Raw genomic sequence first — 26,816 nt, forward strand, 5'->3', positions numbered from 1 at the left:
ATTGATAACTTATGACAGATGTTTGGTGACCTGTGTGTGGAGGGAAGTCAGTTCAAGTTTTGTTTCACTTTTCCTGAACAGGTGTGTTCACATCCACCCACAAAGATGTTTGCACTGCGGGAATCTCATTATCAAATCTTTCATAGAAAGGCTGATAATTTAATGGGAATTAAACACAGTTCTCTTTTTATCCTCTTAAGGGTTAGTGCTCTCTTAATTTTTTTCCAACCTCGAGCATCTTCCCTTTTCACTGTGTACACAGTACTTTCTTTTCTTTCTTTTTTTTCTTTAAAAGGAATTCTTCTGAACAGTTTCAAACCATTGGCTAAGGGTTCTTAGAACAGATGTGTTTTCTCTATCTAGAAATGGCCTGAGGACAGATGTCATTTTATTCAAGTGTGTGATCCATTTGGATCAAAGGTACTTTAGGATAAGAGCCTGGTTTAGAAATAGCTTATTGGAATTTTTTTTAAAGAAGAAGTAAAGAATTTAGGTATTCTCAGAGAGAAAGCCAGAATATTCAATATTGAATATTTGTAAGGAATATTCTTCTCTCAAGAATTTTGAGGCAATAATATCAACCTTTAAGATCCTTTGTCACCATGTTTTATTTTTATATAATAGCTCCAGTTTATTGGCTTCAGTTTTGCAATCAGATTAAATAATCTTAATTGCCTCAATGATGATGTTACTTTATATCAAATTCATTGATGTTCTCTTTTTCTGTTCTTATTCTACTATGATTATGTATGATAGAGTAATTAGCACATATTTTATCTTAAACAAATAGTTTTTTTGTATAGAGTTTCTGTGACTTGAAGTTTATGCCTGTGGAATTGCACATTTTAAAATGAGCAAATGAATGAATTTAAAATTAATTTATAAGGCATGCTCAGAATAAAACAGAATAAAATTTTGAATAAAATTTTATCTCCTTTTTGATAGTAATTCCTAAAAGTCACTGTGACCATACTTACTGTTACCTAGTATTACAAAGTCAAGCTGGGATAGAAAATGACATGATTTGGAAAAAGACTTTATTTATTTATTTTGTCTTTTTAGGGCCCTACCTGAGGCATATGGAGATTCCCAGGCTAGGGGTCAAACCAGAGCTGTACAATGCCAGATCTGAGCCTTATGTGCTACCTACACCACAGCTCACAGCAGTGCCAGATTAAGTCACTGAATGAGACCAGGGATGGAACCTGCATCCTCATGGATGCTAGTTAGATTCGTTTCCACTGAGCCACGACAGGAACTCTGAAAAAGACTTTGTCAAGCTTTTCTCATTATAACACATTATGGTCTCAATAAAGAGCCTCTCTGAAGATGGTTTTAATTTCTGGGCAGTGACCCAGTTTTTTAAAATGTCCTCAGTTCTGGCCACTATGACAGTTCAACATAATCACAGACGTTCAGACTTTAAAAGGGTCAAAACTAAATGTCAATTGATGAATACTACCAAAGAATATATTAAAATATATTATAGTAAATGGTAATTTATTTATTGCACATAAAGTTATATATTTTATAAGTAAATCTCTCTATATTTAGTATATAAATGCAAAGATGAAAGAAATCTGTTAGAAGCAAAATGCTACATAAACAAATCCCCAAACTGGTCTTAGATAGGAAGATACAAACCAAGGAGCAAACACGCTTACAGATTTAGGAAGCTTTCTATAAAATATTCAATTAATGAGATGGGAAAAGCATCCACTGTAACCTGGGGTCTGAGAGGGAGGTATTTGTGGTCATTCCATTTATATATTCTTACACCTAAACTCCAGTACATTTCATGATAAATTAACTGATGTGTGATGTGTTGTTTACCTTTGAAACCTTCCTTTGAACTTCTCTCTTCCCTGACTTTATAGTACATTTTACTGATCTTTTTTTTTTTGTGTGTGTGTGTTTTTAGCACAGTACTGAGGCATATGGAGGTTTCCAAGCTAGGGGTTGAATTGGAGCTGTAGCCGCTGGCCTACACCAGCCACAGCCACAGCAACTCAGAATTGGACCTCGTCTGTCTGCAACCTACACCACAGGTCACAGCAACCCCGGATCCTTAACCCACTGAATGAGGCCAGGGATGGAATCCTGCATCCTCATGGATACTAGTCAGATTTTGTTTCTGCTGAGCTACAACAGAACTCCCCGATCTACTTTTTTTTTTTTTAATTATGTTGAGTAATACTCTTCGAATCATGACATTACATGTTAATTTCATAGTAACTTTGCCCAACTGCTCCACTCCCAAATCCTGAGATTCTAAATCTGTGCTTTGAGCAATAGCTGCTAGTGGGCAAAAATATGAGCCTTCTTAGTTTTCAGCCTCAGTATATTTCCTTTGCAAATCCTACAATTTATTAACTCTATGGCAGAGTGACACAAACCATGTTCCAAAATAAACACACAAAAAGACCTACATTACTATAATATCCAGGTTGAGAAAAACTACTCTGAAAGCAAGGAAATGCTGATGAAAGCTTGTTGCCATGCTCCTGTGTTAGCTGCTTTGTGCTTAATTGCTGTTAGGCATGTGCCCTGAGAAACTCAGAACTGGGGGGTTCTGCATGATGAGGAAGGGAGCAAGGCCATATGCCTAAATGCCAAAAGGTGATGGTGTAAAAACGAAGACGTTTTCTTCCTCTAGTTTTACATTTAAATAAAAATATATTCTGGGTTTATCTTTGCCAATGGAAGAAAACCCACACACATTCACCAATAACTTTGTTTCCATAGAACTGCCATGTAATTTTGGTGCAAATGCTAATACCATCATAGAGTTTCCAGCAATTATCAACCAATCCCAGATAAGGGGGGTGGGACTGTTCAATCCCAGGGAGAATAGTTAACAGTGGTCGCTGGAGCTTGTGAGTCATTCTGAGGGCTGGGCACTCTTTTCCTTTCCTTCCAATTCTTTTCATGTTCATATGATAGATGATGAACAGCTAATGCTTCATTAGTACTTCAAAGTATTTCAGATTCATATGAGATTGTGCATGTAAAGTGGTAGGTACAACTTTGTACTATCTCCATTCTGCAGATGAAGAACCAAGCCTACAGTTTTAAACAACAAGCCTGGAGTCAAACAGCCAGCACAGAGTCTGAACGCAGTGACAAGCATGAGTCTGCATGCTTTACAGCCTCCTCACTGTCTAGCCAGCCAGGATGAGTAGCACGAGCGGGCCTACACCAACCATCACCGAGCTCTGCTTCTTGAACGTGCTCCCCAATCTTCCCTCCCAGGAGGCACTGCTGTTTAAAAGCACAGAGCAGCAGAGCCCTGCGGTCTGACAAATGCCTTGCAAATCCAGCTCTGCTACTGGCTGGCGGTGTTCTCGTGCACAGTTTCCTTAACTTCTGGACCTCAGTCTCTTTGTCTGTGAAGTGGGATATTCATGCCTGCCTCTCAGGGCTCCTGGGAGGATTACAGAGGTACTCTGGTAATAGGGTAGCAAAGTAAGTGCTTTAAAAAATGGTTGTCAGGATTAGTAAGAAAGACGAGAGCGTCCTTGCTAACAACGTGGCTGGCTTGAAGACCATCTATACCACTGGGCAAGAAAAGCTACTGAAGGTCTCCAAAAAGGAGGGCTGTACTCCCTCTACTATTGAGAGATAGCTTTGTGATTTCCTTTTCAAGAGATAATAGAGCCACTGGAAAACCCGGTCAACGGACATTATCAGCAGCCCTTCTCTCTTCTCTTTCTAGTCATTTATAGCGAGGTGGTGGCTGCTGTATCCAGACAGATGCTCTTTAAAGATGGCAGCGACCTTTCCTAGAGTAAAGATTTCTTAGTTTTTCATTAGTTTTAAATGATTACATAGGACTTCTAAGATTTACAGGCTCTATTTCCTTTGCCTTTCAAGTCTTAGATAAATATAAAGACTTTCCTCACCTCAGCTGTGACTTATGGGACTAAAAATGCAGGAGAAGGCGGGTCCTTCTCTACTCAACCGGAGGGACCCTGCATACTCCAGTTTCTGCTTCCATGAAAAAAACATCATGCATGCTGGAGAATAACTTATAGATTAAACTGGCTCATACTGGCGTACACATGATCTATGTCCATTTCTATTTATTAAAATGTTTTATCACTAGAATTGCAAATGCCAAAATAAAAAAGTAAGAGTGCCGGAAATGCAACTGATTTAACTAAAGAGAAAATTAGACTAGATTATTTCACATGACCAAGGGACCTTTTGCTTCACAGAAAAATGATCTCTCTATGGACATTCATAGTGATTGAAAATGAGATAGACTTATTCAAAAACTGAAAACAACATTTTTCAAGGTATAGGCCAGTTTGATATAGTGTCAGCCACACTCAATAAAATAAAGATAGTTGGGTTTAATATCATATCACTATTATCTTAATATAAAAAATAAATTCAGTAAAAAAATTTACATGTGGATCTACATTTTAATGGTTCAGAATCAGAATTTTACCCCAAAATGAAGGCATTTAAAAGTTTTTGAAGACCATTCATTAACTTTCTACTACTTTTAGAATGAAGGTATCTAATGGTTATTTCCACCACTAAAGCAATTCTCTTTCAGATGAGATTTAATAACTTCTGATGCAATAATTTGATAGGTCACAAACTTAAAAAAGAAAAAAAAGAACATTCCAGAATGGTGATGTTTCTATTGCAATATTTACCAAATATGTTAAATATATTTTGCTGCTTTCTTTCAACCAAACACACACTTTCTCCCAACCTAAAAAGTATGCTTAAAAGCAGAGTTCTGACAACTTTCCTGAGGAAGCATTTGCTATGGAGACCCAAGCATCATCATATGCGTGTGTGTCTATGTGTGTGTTATATTTCCAATACAAGTTTTGAAAAGAACATTGCTTCTCATTTATGCTCTGACTCACTTCACTTGAACAAAAGCACACAAACATTTCATGGGCTACCATAGATTGCCAGTTAAAGACAGAGGAAGATGTGAAAGGTAAGGTCTCTGATAAGCTTCAGAAAAGTAGGACATCAACCCCAGTGGGCCAATGAGCTCTTGGATTTCACTAACTTGCGCTGCTCACAACTATGCCAGTGATTTGTAAGCATGTGAAATCAGAGGCTGCCCGTGGGCTCCTGCCCCAGGGCACCTTGCATCCTCCTCCATGCTGTCTCTCAAGAGCCCCATGTCAATGGGCTCACTCACCCGGACAATCTGCAGCTTTCAGCCTTACGTCCTCTCCTCCCCCGGTAAAAGGACTGCCTCGAAAAGCATCTTTTGAAATGAGGATCCAAGCAGATAGAGAGGGACAGGAGTCTAGGCACACTTGTCCCAGTGACAGACAAGTCTTTAGCTCCGTCTGCTGCACGCTGCAGGCCAAAAGGGCTGCTGTGGATGTGAGTCCTCTGATCGCCCAGGAAAACTGGGTGTCAGTTTCTCGGGGGGATGGGGGGGCGATGTCACCCTGTAGGTGACAGACTCAAGATCATCTTGAGTGTGGCAGGCACACCTGCAAAGCTAAGGTTGGCTTTTAGATTCTTGCCAGTCGGGATGTCTGGTGAGATGACACTTAAGTAACTTCCGGTATCCCTGTCATTTTTTAAACAAGGGTTTTCAGATATAATAGCAAACTACATATTTTAGGAACAAGAATGAGAACAATGTTGTCAACCAACTGAATACCAGATTCCCAAAAGGAACAAAAAGAGGAAAAATGGGTAAAGCCATGTCCAATTAGAATGAACTGTGGAGATTTTTAAATATCATTTTTCAAACTTTGGTATCAAGAATCTTTCATGCTGCCTAAATTAACTCATCTTTTCACTCAAAGTGGACAAGTAATATGTGGAGGTCAAGTAAATGACAGAAGGTAGAGGACAATAACAGCTGGTGTCCAACAATTTGCTACCAGTAGTCACTTTAGTAATATGGTGCGGCCATAGCCAGAGAAAATGGGTCTCATTCCCAATTCAGCTGACCCATGGGTGAGGCTCAGTCTAGACCAGTGGTTCTCAAATTGGCTACACATTGAAATTACCTGGAAATGCTTTAAAAATGAACTGATGCTTGAATTCCAGCTCCAAATATTCTGATTTAATTTGGACAGTAGGATTGTCTAAAGCTCCCAGACAATTCAACAGTGCAGTCATTCTCGAGAACCACAGGCCGACCATTCTCAAGCATTTCGCATAGATGAGACTAGTTCTTGTACTTGCCAGAAGGACTGACTATGAATTCAGAGACAAACTCACTATAAAGATCTCAGATCACCAGGATCATGGAATTTCCCTCTTCGGGATAAAACAACATCGACAAACAAGGTCTATGCCCCCTACTCACACATCACACACACACACAAAATGAAGATTTTAGTCTGATCACCAGTTGGACACTTGAACCATTCTTGATAAGGTCAGCATTAGGGGTCAGATTATCCCATGCACTATCACTAAAGATCTAGCACACCATTAGCTAGTTTTAAAACATATATCTGACTCACGCTTGGCAATTTCAAAAAGCTCAGTTTTCAAGGATTTGAGCTGTTGTGATGGGAATCACCTATTCCTCAATGAAATGGAAATTTACATTCATATGGCATAGAATGTATTCCCTTAATTCAACTCTACAATTTATCTCCTATAGCAAAAAAAAGGTCGGTTCTGTAGCTGGTGCTTTGCATTTTTGCACATAAATTTTGCTCCATGAAATGTAGACCGCTATGCTCACAGGGTGTTGAAATCTCCTACAATATAGGCAGCATAATCAGAGTGTTTAAATACAAGACACCATATTTTTAGCTTCAGTCAAGACCCAATTAGGAAGGAGCTGTCCAAATTCCCTGAATGACTGGTCCTTCTCTGGTAGTGTAAGAATCAGGGCTGGTAGAGATTTAAGGAGATCAACCAAATGCAGCTCCTTGCCACAAAAAGGTCAGTCCTTTACCAAGTGACAGAAATCATTGTTATTTCTTAATTTATAATTAGCAGAAAAGAAATTCGAGATTCCCTTATACCCAGCACTGGCTTTCAGAAACTCTTATAATCAAGAATTCTTCTTTATGTCTGATTTAATATACTCATCTTGGACATTAATTACTATCATGGGGGGATCACCACTGTGGTTTGTTCTGCAGTTATTTCAAACATACGAAGCTTGGGCTTAGTATACATGATTAATTTTGTGATTTGAATACTGTGATCAACCCTTTAGTCTGTTAAAATAACTAGATTCCTTCTCAGGATTTTTAAAACTGTAAGAATAGAGAAGTGATATGCATAATAATTTATGAAAATTCCTACTTGCATTATTTATGCAAAATGATCCTTGACAAACACAGAACACTGCCATGAACACACTAACTATTCACATACCAAGAAGCCTGAAGAATTACACTGAAATAGTTGTGATAAGCTTTTTACTTCCACATTTCTGAGGGGCAGACCACAAAAATCACTGGAGTAAGCAACTCATGAATGTGTTGGCATTTGCCTCATCAAACCAACAGTAGCCACTTCTAACACTTCCCATCTGCGACTTGTGACAGGAGTTCCTTAGAGACTGAGATAAAGACCAGTTGTAGAATAACCCACTTAAGGTGATATGGATATGATATTGTTACTTGCTATACAATATATACTCAAATATGCATGTAATAGATTCCTATTTTATTGATACCACTAACTGGCAAATACTAGGGAGTCCAAAATATGAACTTTAAAAGACACCACATTTTGTCATCGACATGTAGAAATATGTATATCTACATAGAAATATGTAGAAGAATGGATTCTAAGGTTTATTTTAGGCCCAGGAGCCTTGCAGCTCTCCTAGGAAAAGAGGGCCAAATAGGGTTCTGCAGCGTTCCCAGACGCCTGCGGAACCAACATACTGCAGAATCACGGCACTGTCCGTAACTTGGCTTGCGCAATTTTATTGCATGATGAGATGTCTCAACATCAGAGAAGACAAACTTTCATTCATATCCCAATGAATGGGCGTAAATGAAAAGAGAGGGACACTGAAGTAACTCTAATTAGAAGGAAGGCATTCTTTAGGCAGTTAAATTGAAGTAGAGACAAGAACATCAAGTTTTCACTTCTTACAACAAAATTTTCAAGTATTCTGAGTCTGTTTCTTTCACTTATATTTGATCACACACATATTTTTAGCACCAACATCTTAAGTAAAATAGTACCAGAAAACTATGTATTATTCTTTCAAATACCTAAAGATACATTATATTTTAGAGCAAACAGGCAACATGTATCACAGCATAGGTCCTTCAACTCAGTAATGCTCCTTCTATCAGTAAATTTCAAAATAATCATCCATGATCAGATTACATAATACATACAAGAATGATAAATAACATTACCTACAATGATAAGAAAATACTAGGGTCACCCTAAATACCTCATAGTAAGGAAGTGGAACGTGCAAAAAAGATAAAAAATTAAGTTTTTGAGAAAAGTTTCCAAGCCCAGTAACACACTCATGATATATTGTTAGGTGAAAAAAAGAAGGCTAAAAAGATGTAAATATGGTTGGATTTCAATTTTATTTTAAAGCTTCTTAGGAAAAAAGCTACAAGAAAATATGATCTTCTTTATTTTTACATTTATGAATATGGACCTGTGTTACTTTTGTAGTCATGAAAAATTCATTTAATTTTAATATGAAAACTGGAAGAAAGTATATCAAAATGTTAATAGTGGTATTCCTGTTTGGTGGGATTATAGGTGATGATTTTTAAAATATTTTCCCCAATTTTTTATTTTATAGATAACATGCTTAACTTTCATGGTAAGAAAAACCCTTCTAGTGAGTAATGGCCTTTGCTGCTGAATCTTTATTGTTTGCTCATTAGCTACCACTGGCAGTGAGTTATCAGAACCCATTTCAGAGTGTATTTATTGAACTCTGATGTGCAAAGCATTAATGCTTCATTTTAAAAGACTTTTGATTATTTGCTGGGAACTGTAATGAACATTTTTATTGGGAGAAAGCTAAGACGCCTGTTTTATACGGCTTCTCCACATAATCTGTGCCTTGGTGCCAAAGCCCCTTTCCTTACAGGACCGCAAGTACCATAAGGTACTTCTCTTACACAGTACGCCTTGGTGATGCTGTCACAACATGACCTTGAGGCTGGGTGGTCCCAACAATAGGCATTCTCTGTGCTCTAATTGAGTCATCCTAATTATTTCACATGGTAGGTACTGAATAGATAGATATCAGGAATATATTTATATTTTTTGGATTTGGTTCTTCTGGTCTTGATGTTCTTACCTTTGCATAGAGCTCAACAAAGCAAAGAGGAGCTTATTCCTATATGAGTAGAAATCCTCCTTTAATTTTGTTTCCAGTTTAGAAATGAAAAAGATAACCAGTTCTTTCCAAATCATACAGTTAATTTGTCTCACTCTGAAACAGTCATGAGCTGTTAAGTCTTAATTTTCAAATGCTAGTTTGCCGGACACCTTAGTACTGCTAATACTGCTAATATAGTACTGTGTTACCCTTTTGTGAAACAAATTTTGACAATTTTATTTACACACCTACTAGATTATTTAAGTGAGAATTAAAAGTGGAGAAGTGGGAAAGAAGGCAAATAGATGTGCTTAGATATTATAAAGGTGGCCAACTATAAATAAAATATCTGACTTACCTGTAAAAACATTGCACAAGGAAATCACAATATAAGGAGCATTTTTTATGACAGAGACTCAAACACAGATGCAGCAAAAGAATGATTTGCGATTGCCAAAATGACCAAAAGACCTCTTTGGTTCTGCTAGCAAATGCTGCTATACAATTCTAAGTATTATGCCTGTTAAATGATATTTAAACAAATACTTTATAAAACCAAGAGTTAAATTTGTAAATTACATATGGAAACCATGTCAAAATATCAATCTGATTGCACTGCTCAACAGTTCCCGAATAACATTCAAAATGTAATGTCAGTGTCCTGATTTATTTGCCATAATTACTGTTCTCTTACGTTGTTCTCCTTATTTTCTCCTATATTCTTTCTTTTATTACAAAGAAATACTTCTAGTTAGGATAACACTAAATAAAATTAACATAGCCAGAGCAAAGATAAATAAAATTTAAAAAGCCAACCTTTATTCCACTTTGAACAAGTTTGTGAATGTCCAAATAAGGCTCCTTGAAAATTTCTCCTTCAGGGGTAAGTATCTTCACGTAACCTTCTTTTTCCAGAATGAAAAGACGGTGTGAGCCGTCCCCACTATGCAGGGCGCTGACAGGCTGGCGCAGCCCACTCACAACCTCCTGGATACAGAAGCAGTTGTGCTTATGCTTTCTAAACAAATTAAAGAAAACCAGTAAGCTTTGCTTGCGATGAAGGAGGGAGGTATGGGATGCTCTTAGCATCCTTTTCAAGATATATTTCCTCTAGGAATCAATGGTTTCCATAATCATGAAGGGCTGCTAATCCCACGTCACAATATGGCCTTTCAAAGTCTTTTCAGTGGGGGGAAAAAAACCAAAAACCCTCAAAAAGCCTTCAATCTGAACGTAAAGGAGAGAATCAAAATAACATACATATTTTAAAATTTCACAAGCTCACAATCTCATCTTTCAGTGACGATAATTCAAATTCGCTTTACTCACCATGATTCAACCTTATGAAAAGGCACACAGAGAGAAAGCTCTAAGATCTATTTATAAAACTCTGATTTGCTAATAATCACGGTGCTGAATGTTTCCACAGTGCCATAAGCTAACAATAATCATACAATTCAGGTTTAAAATTATTCTCATAAAATTCCTATGAATCATAGGGAAGCCAAGCTCATAACAGAAGATTAATGGTCTCAGCATTAAAAGCATTTAAGGGAATATGATTTTAGAGAAGCAAACTACCAAAAAGAAAAAAAAAAAAAAAAACAGCTGGAGGATACAGCTGTTGGATGTGAGCACAGCCAGTCCTCAAGATTTGCTACTTTTTTCTTTTTTAAGATTAAAGAACATTTAGCTTTATGAACCTGCTAATGTCTTCCACTTTGTCGTATTCTTCCATCTGGTCCAAGTAATTAGATGCTGGTCCTCTGACTTGTTTTCTTGGAAAATCTGGAAAGCACAAGCCACCATCTTTTCTTGCATAATAAAAGCAAAACTCATCAGCAGTAGTTTGAAGGAAACCTTTAAAAAAATGTAAAAAGATTCAGTAGAAATATTTAGGGTCATGGTAAAAACACTGCACTTGAAGGCCAAAGGACAGGAAAAGAATTTTTTAGGAAGAATATGTAGATTCTAAGAAAAATCTATAGACAAAAACAAAAGGAAAGAATAACATTGGGGGTTTGCGATCTCCACTGATTTTCTTTTTTGGCTGCCCCACAGTTTATGGAGTTCCTGGGCCGCCTATGCCACAGGTGCAGCAACACTGGATCCTTTAACCCACTGTCCTGGGCCGGGACTCAAACCTGTGTCCTGGTGCTGCAGAGACACCACCCATCCCATTGCACCACAGTGGGAATTCCCATTTCTTTTTCAACCAAGAGTAAAGAATTGCAGTAAAAGTGAAATGCTATTGTGTTGGATATCTTAAAAGGCTCAGAAGAAATAGACTTAATACGAACCCAGCATTAATCTATAATAAGATTAATTTTTAATTAAGATTAATTAATTTATAACAAGCACTGACACTATTTTCAAGCCTCCTCAATCACCTTATATTGCACTGGCAAGATCATCTGATGTCTACTCAGCACTTTTTCCCTACAGTACTAAACACTTTCTAAGGAGAAGAAATAATGATCAAGAAAGACATTTTGATTTTTACCTAACAAATTAAATTATTTTACTCCCAATCAGTTTTGTGATAAAGACACCTGGTAACTTAGTTGAAGTTTAAAAGTAGTATAATGGATGCAAGTTTGTAAGAATAAGAATTTGAGGACAATCAAGTGAGGCTTATCAATGGAACATGAAAAATACTAAAAAGTTTACTTTCTATGAGCTAGTTCTAGGTCCCTTCAATTCTTTTTTTTTTTTTAATTTTTTTTTATTGTTCTTCAATTCTAATCTTGAAATCCAAGGGTCCTAAATGGTTAAAAACTAATATACATTTTGACCTAACTTTTGGGTGAAATGTATCACCCCTAAATTTCTGAGACAGACTCTTCAAGACCAATATCTGACTAAGCTATAGAGAAACATCTTGTCTTTGCAATCAGGCAAGCAACAGCAGGTGTCTCTGTGTGTCTGTGTGTATGTGTGTTGGGGGTGGGCAGAACAAGGAGGCATGGCAGCTGGCAAGGGTGCTCCCTGGGAGGGGCAAGGCAGCTGGAAGGAGGTTATCTTTGAAAAAAATCCAGGGATTAGAATTAAGGAGAGGAATGAAGGCTGCGATAGCATTGACTCATCTTCAGCAATTCACTTTTTGCAAAAGGTAACTTTTCTCCTCCATTCTTTAATGGTCAAGCATCAGATGAAAACTGCCCAGTAGTGTTAAATAATTCTGTTTGAGGTAAAAAGAAGGAAAGTTACTAAATCACACTTTTCACAGTTTGGGGCTAGACAGATCCTGTGGGGGGATATATATGGCAGTTCTCAATGTCAATATTACACATGCAGGAAGACCATCCTACTATGGATATGTTAACAACTGAATGTGTGAAGGAGAAGTTTTGTTTTAATGTGATGTTTGCGGGGGGTGGGAGGGGTGGGGAGGTCACAGAAAAACTTCAAAGTGCAATTTCAAAGAATTTTTTTTTTTAAATTCTGTTTATCAGCATTACAGATATACTATCTTAAGGGGAAATGAATGAACAATGCTGGTGACTAATTCCATTCTATAAGGAATTCTTAGCTAGGGACAAACCTGAGGAAATGGAAATGATTTTCAAATGGAACATCTGAAGATGAATAAGGGTAAGATTCATAAACTCTGTCACTCCAAGAGTACTATGAACTCTTAGCAAATTAAACCAAACCGAACCAATATGTTAACAATGAATTACTCCAAGCTTTGTATACTATCTAGACAAACTGAATCATCCAAATGAGAAGAAGGAAGCCAACGCAGAACACTTTTACATAAAAATGTGGGACGTTTTTTCCGACAATTATGACATTTGCATTGAAATGTCTAATACTTTCAGGATTAGTACTTTACCTTAAATGATTCAATTTTTCAGACAGTGATAAGATATATTTTTCTCTGAAGAGCCAAAAGGGATCTGATTTCAGGACATGGGGCTAACATTTATTGTTAGGGAAGATAAAATTTACCAAAGGGTCCTCTTCTGTTTGGAAGGAACCACTGAAGACAGTGTTTTACTGAACGTGACTCGCTCACCCTAGATCATCATCACATGACCAAATCCAAATCCACTAACGGTGGCAGTCGCTGGTGCTTCCAGCAGCTGTAATTTTCTTACAACTCCTGATAATTTATCAAATGTTTTGGAACTGTAACTCTTCTCCTGGACCATAAACCCAGTCCTACCATGCCACAAAGCACCCTATAAAATGCTGACATGTAAATAAATAGTCTCTGTGCAATTTTCTAAGCTCTAGCTCTTCTCTGAACATGTATGCTAGAGAAAAGTTATTTTTCCTCATTATATATGCTGTCCATCATGACAAGGAAAAAATGAAAAACAATCCCACCCTGCCCTAAGGCCCGCACCAGAAAGCATTTTCTAGCAGAGGGGGTGGATTTGGGTGTTTTCAAAGCCGCTCTGGCTTGCTGTCTTGGGGACTAATGAGACACATGTGTAAGCTATCTGACTGGGGTCAGGAGTGGCTGTGGACTCGAGAAACTCAATGGAATCAAATCCTTGACCTTGGCCTCTTTAGCAACAGGATTAAACCAATTGAACTAATTGTGTACAGACATTTCACACTACCATAACCTACAGCTGAGAGATGACAGTCTGGTCCAAGAATGATACAAATCATTATGATAATGAGTGTGAAGGAAGAAGCAAGGCCCAGAGATGTCCTTTCATATGCTTTCCAGAGTGTATTACGCCCTTGCTTAGTGAACAGCAAAGTATCTCCTCTGTTCATTGTAATTCAGGAAGAAGACGAGACCTGGAGTGTTGAGAAGGGAGCCCTTGTGGGTTTTTTTTAAACATAATTTTGGATTTTTAGAAGTGTTAGGAGTATCTCCCTGAGTAAATTCACAACTGGAGAATATTATGAGGAATAAAACTCTATCCTCACTGTAGTAACTTTTTAACTTCTTTTTTTCCTTTTTGTGAAAATAAGTAGCTATCTTTCAGATATACTTGTATCTCGAAGTGAGTGGTACTTTCTTAAAGCCATGAGGGTGAAGCAAAGGGATAGGTTGTTTATGTAGTTAATTCTTTATGTATTGAGATGGGGGGATAAATGAAGATGTCACTGAATTACTATTATTATTATTATTGGCTGAACTCGTGGCATATGGAAGTTCCTGGGCCAGGGATCTAATCTGAACAGGTAGCTGCAACCTACATCAGAGCTGTGGCGATGCCAGGATTCTTAACACACTGTCCCACAGCAGGAACTACAACCTTTAAAGTCCCTTCCTCTTCATGTTTTTGATTGGCAGAAAACTGAGGCTAATAATGAGAATTACAAATAAAAATTTGTGAAGAATTACAAAGTAGCTGTTTTTCACAATTTTGAACTTTGAAGAAAAGCAAATCATGTCATTAAATAGACTTCAGAAGGTAAAAATATTACAGATTTGCTTTTTGAGCAATTTCTGAAAATGAGTGTTCTAGAATCCTTAAGGGCCGTCTGTGTTGGGGGTCAGGGCTGAGGGGAGGATTATCATCTTATTCATCATACTTCAAGAAATGGTAACCTACATGCCAAGAATCAGTCTGGCTAACAAATTGATCAACAGAAGTAACACAAAGAGTGTGTTATTCCAGCTCACTTTGGGGACAAGTATTTAGAGCAATTATTAGCATTTGATGGATGCAGAGGCAGCCCCTGCTGTTCGCTGCCAAAGCCTGCTGGCCTGGCCCTGAGAAGCACCCTTGCTGCTCCATCCACCACTGGAGTGGAGCTTTCATCTGGTTATCTTTCAAGGCAGCCTGGGTGGCCACAAAAAGCACTTGACATCTTGATGCACTTCAGCAGTTTTACATATATACAAACTTTGTAGAAAAATAAATTTGTCATTCGTCACCACATATGTTGATCTGGGGAGCAAGGAGTTTACAGTTCTGGCTCCTGAGCTGTTTGCTGTGCTCTCTCTTTCAGGGGATATTGCTTTTTGTTGTTTGTTTTGGAAGCTAAAATAACTTCAAACATAGGAAGTCCCCCACAGATGAGTCCCCAAATCCAGCCTAGTGGTATTTATCCACTAGTGGTATTTATAGTATGGTTGATAAAAATGCTGAGTGTCAATATCATTGTCAACGTCTAGTGGTAAAGGTAAACCTTCCAGACTGGAAATTTGCAGCAAACCTTCATGGGACCTAATCTGTTATCACTTCTCGGCAGGCCATCTAGGCAACCGTGACCTATTCTACTTTGCTTCGGGGGAATGTGATAAAGAGGAAGAAACAGCTGGTTTAAGGAAAGCCTTAGAAACATGGCTGTAGTTTATAAAGACAATAATAATATTTTCACATTGAATGGATTTAGATATATGTTATGGTACACTAAAGGAAGCAAGCAACCCGAGTCAAAATGTTTTCTTAGGCTATTAGGGGAGTTCTATTAAAAAAAAATACAAAACTCTACACTTTTCTGGGTCACAGAAAAAAGTAAAATGTGCAGAGCAGTGAAAAAAAATTCCCCAAGTGCATCCTACAGTTCTTAAAGCTTGTCTTTTTCACATCAGTGCCATTGAGTTTTATAAACTGGTGGCTTCAGTAGATTTGTTTGTGTGTGACTGTCTAACTAACACAATCTGCCTCGTTAAATTCTTTTCTACCTCTATGTTGATTCTTCCAACTGAAGCAACAACCACCAGGGTTTATAAACTCCTGATGGTAAAATTAATCAACACCCAAGAACCTGTATGTTTATTAGAGTCCAAAATATGATAGTGACCATGTATCTTTGGGACACTATAAGCATAAGAACTTGAACTTCATCTAGCTTCTCACTTTCTCATTGTGCAACGCTGGTTAAAGCATTTCACTTCTCCTGAGGCTCAGTTTGCCTCATCTGTCAAATGGAAATAACTCCATCTCTCCTATCTATCTCCTATCTATCAGGGTATTTGAGGAGCAATTGAGTTATTATATGTTAGAGTGCTTTGTCAGGGGTTACTTTTGGGGGGATTTCAAATTCTATTTTATTTAAGGAAATACCTTAAAAGTCAATGGACAATTTTCACTTACATATCAGCTGCGTAGAAGAGGAGCTGGCTGTCTTGATATCGACACTGACGAGTAAAGACACCAACAAGAAATTTGTACCGATAATCCAGCTTAGGTAAAGATGACCAACCATAAGATGACCAACCAAGTTATGGGTTTAACAAGAAATGTCAACTATTTCAACAGAACGATGTACGGTTCGTAGGCTGACATGACAGTAATCCTTTTGGCAGCAATAAAAGATTACACATTTGAGGTAAAAATAGGTATTCTGAAAGGCGAGATAAATTCTACCATCTCCTAAGCACGCAATTGGGAACAGGGATCTTGGAAGAATACTGTGCAGTAGCTGATTTAATTTTTTTTTTTTTTTTTGGTAATACCTGGAATATGGCCTCGGCAAGTATAAAAGAATTCTTTGCAATAGTCTTTGCAGAGCAGGGGAAGCACTGGGTCTCTTCCCAAGGCTTCTCTCTCAGGTGAGTGGAAAAGGCTCTGGGAGTGTGGAGAGCAGAGCGCACATCTGATTTCCTCCAGTAACTTCCCGCATTCTGTGTTGTTGGTCACAGAGAATATCTGAAAGCCATAAATCAGAAACAAATTTCTTTTTAGTGGCACGAAGTGAGGTTTGGTTATGATTTCCTGTAATCACGGAAGGAGAAAAAGTGTCATCTCCCCCATGCAATTGTCTGCGAAGAATCACCATTCACGATGCCAAATGCCTTTATGAGGATACACGTGCAGCCTCTGGGGTTGAGATAGGAGAGCAAAGGGTAGGAATGCAGGCCTGCGCTTCTTATTCTTACTCTTACGAATCAGTCTGCTTATCCATCTTTCAGGTGTCAAAATTAAATGACAATTGTACTTAGACTCTTTAACCCTTCATCATTTTTCTCTGCCTCAAAGTGTATACTGACCGATATTTCACTTTAAAACACTGAATACCTTTATCCAAAGGTATGTGAAGCAGAACTTTTTAAGACATGGCTTATTTGTGTCTCAGGTAAAAATCTACTTCACTTCTGAAATTCCTAATGACATTCTCAGAGATGATACCTGAATGACATTGTTCTAATTTTAATGACTTTTCGGTCTACAGATTACATAGGGAAAGTTTTCCAAAGTCGGGGAAATATCTCCTTCTCATGTTCTATACAAGTAATGGCTGAAGTTGAGTCACAGAGGTGTAAGATCAATTTTTATTATTCATCATATCTTAGCTAAGAAAAATTTTCTAACTCCGCAGGTATGTTATATGCAGAAATAAACACAAGAGTTTAATAAAAGTGCCTCTGATGGTGTTTAGTGAGTTTTAAGGGAAAAAGGCACAGTTATTCTTGTTTATACAATATTATGTTGGTTATATCAAAAGGACCAGTTGGAGAGTTACTGATTCATTGAGGTTAGTAATTTGTAGATAAAACAGGTCTCAGTATCCAGTACTAACTTCAAAAAACTGACTTTAGAACCTCTTCTAATAAATGAAGACAATATCAGCATAATATTTGAGATGTAAAATGTAGTGCTATCTAAATCAAGCATTGATTTGTCATAATAAAAAAACACCATCGTGGGACTGAATTTTGTTTTCCCAGCTTCTATAACTATGTTTATATTTATTTCCTGAGAACTATGAACTGAAATTAACATTCTAAACTTTAGATCATTACTTGAAGCAAGTATTTCATTTGCAAGTTGAGGTTCTAATTTGATTTAAACCTAAGGCTTCTATTTTTAGAATGAAGATAATCTAGGTGATCACAAAACTTGGATCTGAAAGAGGAAAGCAACTAAAAAACAAAAAATCATTGAATTCAAGGCATGCTGAAATTTTAGCACGCAGTAATTAAAAGTCCAATAGAAGCTACCTTGTTTGGGGAAAAAAATATACATGCATAGGATGAGTTGTAACTACAATATTCAGAAAAGTTATTATTAAGCACAGTTACATTTGCATTTTGGTTTTCATCAATTGATTTAAATGACAATTGCTTAAATGGTTAAAGTTTTCTAAAAGGAAACACACCCCAGACACTTAGAATTTGCATTCCAAGAATGTTTTAAATGTCTTTTATTGTCCATACTCTGGCAGACCTCACCAGATCTATTCAATATTAATACTGTTCAAGTTTGTCCTGTTTGTTTATCATAGGGCAGTCCACCAGGAACAAAACAACTGCAGGGTGCTGAAGCCACCTCTTTTGCTGACTGAAAAACTGGAATGCAATTACCTTTGGTTTTATGGCAAATATGCATGCTTCCATTTTTTATAGCTGAAACCCAATGATCCCCATATACTCTCCCAGCTGCTATCCAGGAAGAACTCGATTTTAGTGCCTAAAGAATTTTGTCTTTTACAATTTTTGGAATGTGGTGCTGGCCACAGGATCTCTCATCAAAAGTTTCAGAAATAGGATTCAATAAATTATCTGAAATCAAGTATAATATTATTCTTTGTCAAGTTGCATGCTGTTCCAGCCCAGCAGGACGGTAACATTTTGCTCTGTGTGAGGTCTGCAGTGTAAATACCTATTTGAAGATAGATAGAGCCATCATTCTGGCTTTGGTTTCAATGAACCAATAGTCTTACTGAAGTCAATTAAACTGACTCAGCCCAGGCTGTGACGCTGTTTTAGACAGATGAGTACTGGTGTGTGGAGGGTATTTTTCTTCTTCTTCTTCTTCTTCTTTTTTTTTTTTGCCTATGTGTCTCTGTCTATACAGGTTCTTAACTTTATGTCTGACAATGTCATCAATCTTAAGAAGAAATTTCAGCTAATTTCCTGTTTCGATTTTTAAAAGCCATATATGTGAAACCATCAAATTATAGTGGTTTAAACTAAATATACTTTGGAAATCATGTAAAACTTAGAAACATTATTACGGCATGCCTAGTAATGATTGTGGCTGTGGCTGACTAATTTATAACATCTGGCAAGTCATCCTTTAATCTTTAGCCCCATGAAAGCAAAATCCATAGAAGAAAGGTAAGATAAATGCTGGAATACATAGTGAAGCGTGGCCTACAACGATAGCTTATCAACAAATAGTAAAACGGATGACAGAGACCTTCTGTATTTCTCTTTATTTACCAAGTAACTAAACAAAGGGGATAAAAAGGCACCCACATGGGTTTGATGAGGGGACAAAAGGAGAAAACACATGACAGTATATTAAGATGACGCCTAAAGATCACTCAGCACACAAAAAGTTACTTCTAAAAATCATATGCCTACAAGGTTGTTCAGCTGTTGGTTAGAAGACATGCGTCTCTGGACTATAGTGCTGGATTATGTCATTAAAGAGTTCAGTTTCAATTTTAGGCTAATATGTAAATAGATCATTGTACTAAGGCAGCTGTTAAAGGGACCCCAGGATGAGTTATTTGTTTAGTTGGATGTGTTCAACAATAGCCTTTGTCCCTGAAAGAGCCAGAGCAAACAAATGATTGTAAAAGAGCACACTTGAAAACAATTACTTTTCACCCATTCCTTGACAGCTTTGGCTGTGAAACCACCCAAGGTAGAGAGAGCTTCTATGCCTCTGTGGCTACAAGTTAAGTTTTAGAATTGGGGGTATTTCAGTTGGTTGCAGATTCAATTTGGTTAATGGGAATTAGATCCTTTAAGCATCTTGTATTTAGGAGCTGCAAAAATATTGCTAAGACAATGTAACTTCCTAAATGTGGGCAGTGCTTATTTGTAATGGTAGTTAACCATCTCGTTACAGTGCACAAAACTATTAAAACATACAAAGAGATGAAAATGCAAGAGAATAATACCATGGCTAAAGAGTTGAACTCAATTACATTCAATGGTTCATTACATTAAAGAAAATGGTTAGTCTGGAAACGGGACTTAATGGCACAGCTAAGCATGATCAATATTCTTATGTAGTTTGCTGCTATCTGTCTATGAGGTTTCTTCCCTTAGGAAAAAGCTACTCCTGTAGTTTCTTGAAAAGTTGCAGGAATCTTACTGGGAAAAAAAATTCTTTTTGTAAACAAAAAAGGGCCCTTTCAAATAGCCATCATCTCTTCTGTACACACATTAGGAAATAAGACCCTAACATATATTATAAGCCAGGAAGGCTTAGGGGAAAAAAGGGAAACACTGAAGTTTATTATAACATAACATGTTTTAAAAACTATTAAAACTTGAGAACTAACATGGGTTAAGAATGCATATGCATAACTATATCAAATCCCTGATTTGAACAATTTGAGTACTGTTGGTTTATAAACCACTTGTAATGGACCCAGCAAAGTCTAGTGTACCAAATTTAATTCAGACACATTTTCCAAATGAGTAGGGGTTTGTTGGAGATTGGAAGCACGTAAAACAGAAAGGAATGTGGATAGCTAACGTGGCAGAATGCTTCCTAAAGAATGATTTCTTTAAAAAATCTTTTTCTATAACTTCTCTTAAGGGTTATAACTCCCCTCAGTCCCAGCCCCCCAGCTACCCCCCACCAGCTCCCCAATATAATTAGTTAAGAAAAAGTTTTCATTCCTCATGTTCCTGGAAGAGTTCAGTAATGCAGGGGTCTGCAGATCGTTGGTGTATTCATAGTGCATATTGCACATGGGGAAGCTTAATGGCAAATATTTCTAAACCTTTCTCTGAATTTCCTGGTTCTGTCCGGCTCCTGGTTAAAAAACCCTGGAGCTGACAGGAATGTAGCGATTTTGTACTTTAATTCAATTACAACACAGGAGCTTAATGACATTGTTTTGAATAAAATGCTGGAATATCTGTTCCCTGAATCTCAGACTACTGCTGCATATGGTAAGAATAAAGAGAGAGTTACAGCTGAAAACCTGCAGCAAGACAGTTCTCACTCAGCTGGGAACAGAGGGAGTTGGACAAATGCTGCCTCAAAAGGCATGAACATTTGGACAGAGCTGGGGACTGAAAGAGAATGATGTTCTCTAGTTTCACCCATTAGTGAACCAACTAACAAACACAATGGTGTTGTTGTTATTCTTTTGCCATAAGCAACAGGACTCTGTGTGTGGGCAGCAGTTTAGTGGGGAGGAGGATAAGTCGACCCCTTTTTGTCCTATTGATTTTTTCCTATTTGCATGACTTGAGCAAATTAAATGATGCAATATGGCTTTTTGTTACAAAACAAAGTGAGAGATACCACCCAGACACATATGTTGATTCGTAAGAGCTGTTTACATGAGAATAGAGTGAAATCTACCGTGAACTGAGCATAAAAATTAGATTCAGCCTGGGTATTTTTTTTTTTTTTTTTTAATGCCTGGGCCAGCAAGACTGGAGCACAAGTTTTCCAAGAGTCTCTCAGACCTTGACAACTGCAGTGTTGTAACAGAAGAATTCTTAATTAAACCTAAAATGGGGAAAGGGTGAGGGGGAGTAAAAACACCTGATTGTTTATTTCACGCGCAGGGAGTGTTAATGACGTGATGCCCCGTCTCTCCTTGGAGTACAGTACAGGGCACACATGACTGCATCCCAAGACAAGAAAGATGGTGCAAACTCAAAGATAAGCATGTCTTTACACCCAACCGACACAATTTTCTTATTTGTTTAAACTTATTAACACCGGGAAAATGTTAAATGCCATTAATCCTGAAACAAATGTCTAGAGAAGATCTTCCCAAACAACCACCTACCATTGAAAGCCCGAATTTATAATGTTATAAAACATGACAGACGGAGAATCGCCGCGGGCTTATATGATAAACACGCCCCAGCAAAATCTTTCGCCCATTTTGGGGTTCTTAACTGGAACACCAGGAGTTCCTTTCTGCTGTTTAACTATTGTAATGCAAGACCCCCCCCCCCGCCCCATTCTGACGGGGCTGGGGATCATAAACTAACTGTGCTTTAACATCCTTTACGATTCAATCCTCTCCCTAACCGAGCACGTGGAGAAAACTGCACAAATGTTTTTACCCTAGCAAAATAAACCGGAAACCACAGCCACCTTCATTTACAGTTTCGCCGCAGCCAATGCCGGATTCGATCCAGAAGACACTGTTAATCGCGATTCTTTTAAGATATTTACCCAGCCTAGAATGCGGGTACCACAGAAGTCTCTTCCCTGAGAAAGGCAGATTTGCACTGCATCCCGACCTCGGACTCTTGGGGGCGGGAGAGGTATATGCGCACCCCAGAGGAACACACAAATGAATCAGGCTAGCGCTTTAGAAAAGTTATCAAAAAGAACTCACCAAGCAAGTTCCACCCCTCTTCCAGCCACCAGCATTGCCAGAACCACACGGAATCCCACCCAGCCAGAATGCCATTCTCGCAGCTGTGAGGCGGGTGCGTGCCTACCTTGCTATCCAGGCGTCCCAGCCCCGGGCTGTCACTCCGCAGGCAGCAGGACAGCCGAGGGTAGAAGCCACCGCAGAGCATCTCTCCCCCACTCAGCAGCTCCAGCTGGGACATCATCCGCCTATCCCTCCTTTTCAGGCGCTTCGGGGGGTTCCCATTCAGGCACCTTCTCCTCCTCGCTCCGCTCCCTTCGCTTCTTTCCCCAAACTTAGCATCTCCTTCAAAGAAACCCAGAGCCACGGCCAGCAGCAGCAGCTTAAAGGAGAGCATCTTCAGCATCGTCTGCCCCGCGCGGCAGGGGCTGGGCGCGGGAGGATGGGGGTGGGGGGGGACGCCACTGCCCAGCAGGGGCACTAGGGCGCAGCTCCAGGAGGAGTCTGAGGGGCGGCAGGACGCTTAAGAGGCAGAGAGAGGTGGCGGGGGCGAAAAGATGTAGAGCGATGCAACTTTGCAAAAAAATAAAAGACGAGGCGATGGGCCCAATACCTTGGCGGAGCCCGAGGAACGAGATAAAGTTGTGCGGTTGACACCGTTTGCGGTTGTGCCAGTGTCAGTTGGGTGGGGGGCTTTCTGCTGCGCCTGGGAAGTGGGAGGAGGAGAAGAAGTTGGAAGAGGAGGAGGAAGAAGAGGAGGAGAAGACGGTCACAGAGGTTCACTTGTCGGTGTAACGGGAGTTGTTTAGGTGACACAGTAGCAGGAACAGAAACGGCGACGGTGGCGGCGGGGCAGGCGGAGGCAGGGCCAGCGCTGGGCTCTAGATGATGCTGAGGTCTCCTCTGCCGGCGGCTGTAGCTTTTCACACAGCCTCTCATGTTTCGTTCCCTCTTTTCTTCTTCTTTTTAACTAGCGCGCGGGGAGGTGCTGCCACCGCGCGCCCCTTGACGTCACCGCTTCTCGCGCGCCCCCGCCCGGGCAGGGGGGAGGGGCGGGGGCGGCCCCGGCGCGAGCGCGTCCCTCGGCCCCGCGGGCCTCGGGAGTGCGGCGGGGAGGGGCCACGGGCCGCGGCGGCGGGCAGAGGGGGAGGGCCCGGCGGAGCCCTCGGAGCCAGCCTCGAGGGCGCGGAACCCAGCGCGCCCGCCTGGCCGTACCGCCCGGGTGGGGGCGTGCACCGCCTTGGTGCCCCGGCCCGCCCGCCCGGTACTGGGGCGCCGCCAGGAGGCTCCCCGCCCGTCCTCTCTCCTCCCACGGCCCCTCCGCACGACCCCAGGCGTGAGGCGGCCGAGCTGAGGCTCCCAAAGAAAGTGAGTAAGAGAGGGCTGCGGGAGGTGAGAAGGGAGGGAACCCTTCCAGGGCCTCCCCTACCCGGGCCCCGGCCCGCCCCTCGCCCGGGAGGGAGGATAAACCGGGTGGGCTGGAGTTGGCGGGAGGGAGCTTTCCGGCCCCTTTCCCGCCCCTGACCCGTGACGACTCCCCCTTTCCCGCGGTGATTTCCAGTGTGAAGCTTGATCCGGTAAAAATCTCCCTGGGACTCTGATTCAGAAGCCGGGGGACAGCCCAGGTGCTGCAAAGCATTGAGAATGCTAAGATGGTTTGAAGCTTGGGCGGAGATGTACCCACATCCTTGCCAAAGGTTCTGCGCGCGCCTGAAGTGGCACAGGCGCGTGTGCTTGGGGTGGGGTGTCGAGACCTCCCGGAAGGATAGCTCCCGCCTGAGTCCTGGGCGGGCTGGCCCCGGACGCTCATTTCAAAGGTCGCACCTGTGCCCTGGAACTCAGCCGGGCCCCGCTGGCGCCTCCCCCAGCACGCAGGTTCCCCTACCCCAGGTGGAGGAGCGGAGAAGAAGCTGGCCTTTGGAATCACCGTACATTTTAAATAGGGGAGAGAAAAAATTCCTGGGAAGATTTCCTCAGGGATGTAAACACAGGCGTCAGCTCGGGAGGAAGAATTAGTGGTAGATTTGCGGGCGGCGAGAAGTGGGATGCGCTGTGTAGCCCACGTATCTAAATAAGTTAACTTTTTCCCCCAGCTAGACAAAGTCTGTCTAAAGAAAGTGTTTCTTAAGTGATCTGTGCGTTATCCAGCATAGTGACTTGACCTTGACTGAATCCCTGAAAATTGGCCTCAGGAGGAGTCTCTAACAGGGTTGCATCCCAAAACGTGCTTTCTGCCCCCTTGAGTAGTTAATAGGGGAGCTAATTTTCTGCGATATGGGTTTTGAGGAGATAAGGCAGTTTCCTCTTTTTGCCAGTGGAGGAACCTTCACCATATTTGGATTTGCTTCACTTCTTAGACAGAGATTTTGCCTAGCTAATGGGAAGGTTGGGGACTGTGGGGGTGGATAGCTGATTAAACCAGTTATTGTTAAAGTGGTCGCAGTGGCTGGATAAGACTTCTATGCCTTTCACTTCCTGGACCCGGATTTACTAGAGGAGCTAGGTTTTTCCCAAAAGAGGTGACAGATTAGAGTAACTGAAAAAGGATGTGCTGGGAATACTTAGTCCAGTCTTGAGCTCGGTGTAGGGCCCAGATGATGTACTTAACATTTTTCTCTCAGGGGCTGTTGTATGCCTGTGATTGCAAATGCTGCTTCTGATCCCACAGACTGCTGTATCTGACATTCTTCCTGCTTTGAAGACTTTTAATATAAAATAAATCATAGAGCTATAAAGACTTTAAGACTTTAAAATCTCGTTTAATAAACAAATCTGGAAACGAATCCCATCAAGATTAAATCACTTGCACAATCTCATCTAATTAGGTAGTTTAAAAACCAGGGCCTCAAACTAGGTTGCTTTCCATTATCTAAGACTTTATTCCCAAATGCCAGTTTTATGTTGTTTTCCCAAAATAAAAATCCTTTAAAAATTATATTTCAGTGGCTTAAGCTCACACCCCAAGTGATGAATTCATCTTAGTTTTGGAACAGGCCTTCCTATGGTTTGTACTTAAAGTCTAAGGACACTTAAAATAAATTAACTTTGGTTTTAAAAAATTATGCAGATGTTATAACCTGTGCCCCTAAGTTAAAGCTATAGAGCATTTATAAATGATTACTGAAATGAGACAGTTGTTCTTTCTTGATCCATGGGAATTGATCCCATCTGCTGTTAGTCATGACAGTCCATAAATTGGGGCTCTGATGAGTTAGCTGCATTTATTTTTGGTGCTACTTCTAGAATTTCTAACTAGCCATCAAGTAGTGTTACACAAATGAACTAACTTCTCTGTCTTTTGTTTGTTTGTTTGTTTTTTTGTAGAGGGAAATTGCAAAGCCCATCTAGAGCCAGAGTGACAGCATATTTTTTTATGAATCAAGAATCAACATCGGGCTATTTCCTAAGTATAGACCATGAAAGCCCACTTGGAGGCTGCACAGCTATCTGCACACTTGAACCTGAAAAATGGTCTTTTGCCATCAGGGAGCTGAATCATCAGAAGTGGTGAGAAGAAGAGACCCCACCCCCACCCCACCCGACCAAACTCATCCAGACAGATTAGGCAAGGAATGGAGCTGTACAAGGGTGGCAGATCACCATCTTCTGCTTAGACACCACAGAGTGGTCCATCTAGGACTGCCACCTACATGCTGATTGTACCCTGTGCAAAGCATTCAGCTGAGGCAGCAAATGGGAGCTGAAATCCTGCTCGTGCTCCACTCGCCAAGTCATGTCTGCCCAGATGATGTGTGGCTCTTTTTTCTAATTTGTACCAAAGCACCCTGTATGGGCAGGTGGCAAGTCTGACCATCCCTCTCCTATTTCCCAGTCCTACCCAGGATTATACTCCTTACCTTGTGTGACCTCATGAACAAGTTAGGTTTTTAGTCAAAAGAGGAAATTTTTGACCGAAATTGAAATTAATTTCATAGTTAAATTTCAAAATATTGCCATAGATAGGAGTTACGTGTGTATGCAATTACACATGCATGTTTATACAGTTATGTGGGCACACTTGTCTGTGTATCAGAACTTGGCACAACTTAAATTTGGTAAATGTTTAAAATAAAGCTTTTGGGTATGAGAATCAGTTTTTTTATATGGATTTCTGGACTTTACAGAAATGTGTACTATTTAATTCCATTTCAGCAAATATACATGAAGTATCAGGCACGGTGCTAAGCAATATGTATCCAGTGATGAAAAATAATACAATCACCCTGTCTGTAGGTAATTAAGCTAGTTAAGGAAGATAAATGATAAAATCCCAAACTTAAGATTCTAAACTATGGTAAAGGTTATGAAAGAACTGCTAAGATGGAGAATAACAAGGCACATTTATTTCAGATTAGGTGACTGG

At 39.9% G+C, this 26,816-nt stretch overlaps 2 protein-coding genes across 2 annotated transcripts in view; one reads left to right on the forward strand and one right to left on the reverse strand.

The window, feature by feature from the left end:
• Window positions 1–22,866, reverse strand: part of HHIP (hedgehog interacting protein) — an 86,611-nt gene extending 63,745 nt beyond the window's left edge. The window contains exons 1-4 of the mRNA XM_047798595.1: window positions 22,581–22,866; window positions 16,656–16,848; window positions 10,981–11,137; window positions 10,094–10,295 (exon numbers count right to left, since the gene is read on the reverse strand). Coding sequence (XP_047654551.1) covers window positions 10,094–10,295; window positions 10,981–11,137; window positions 16,656–16,848; window positions 22,581–22,859 — 831 coding nt within the window. The 5' untranslated portion in view covers window positions 22,860–22,866. The remainder of the gene's footprint in view (window positions 1–10,093; window positions 10,296–10,980; window positions 11,138–16,655; window positions 16,849–22,580) is intronic.
• A 472-nt stretch (window positions 22,867–23,338) lies between these two features.
• On the forward strand, window positions 23,339–26,543 carry LOC125137455 (translation initiation factor IF-2-like). The gene is made up of 2 exons (XM_047798132.1): window positions 23,339–23,821; window positions 25,778–26,543. The coding sequence occupies exons 1-2, from the start codon at window positions 23,339–23,341 to the stop codon at window positions 25,799–25,801; spliced, it is 507 nt and encodes a 168-aa protein (XP_047654088.1). The 3' UTR covers window positions 25,802–26,543.
• The last annotated feature ends 273 nt before the right edge of the window (window positions 26,544–26,816 follow it).

Source organism: Phacochoerus africanus, chromosome 10 (genome assembly GCF_016906955.1).
Source record: "Phacochoerus africanus isolate WHEZ1 chromosome 10, ROS_Pafr_v1, whole genome shotgun sequence".
Taxonomy (NCBI): domain Eukaryota; kingdom Metazoa; phylum Chordata; class Mammalia; order Artiodactyla; family Suidae; genus Phacochoerus; species Phacochoerus africanus.

Bases quoted from the DNA above. Each gene is read 5' to 3' on its own strand.
- LOC125137455 (XM_047798132.1), top strand. From the start codon at position 23,339: ATGATGCTGAGGTCTCCTCTGCCGGCGGCTGTAGCTTTTCACACAGCC. The intron at 23,822-25,777 runs GTGAGTAAGAGA...GTTTTTTTGTAG, and splicing joins AGCTGAGGCTCCCAAAGAAA to AGGGAAATTGCAAAGCCCAT.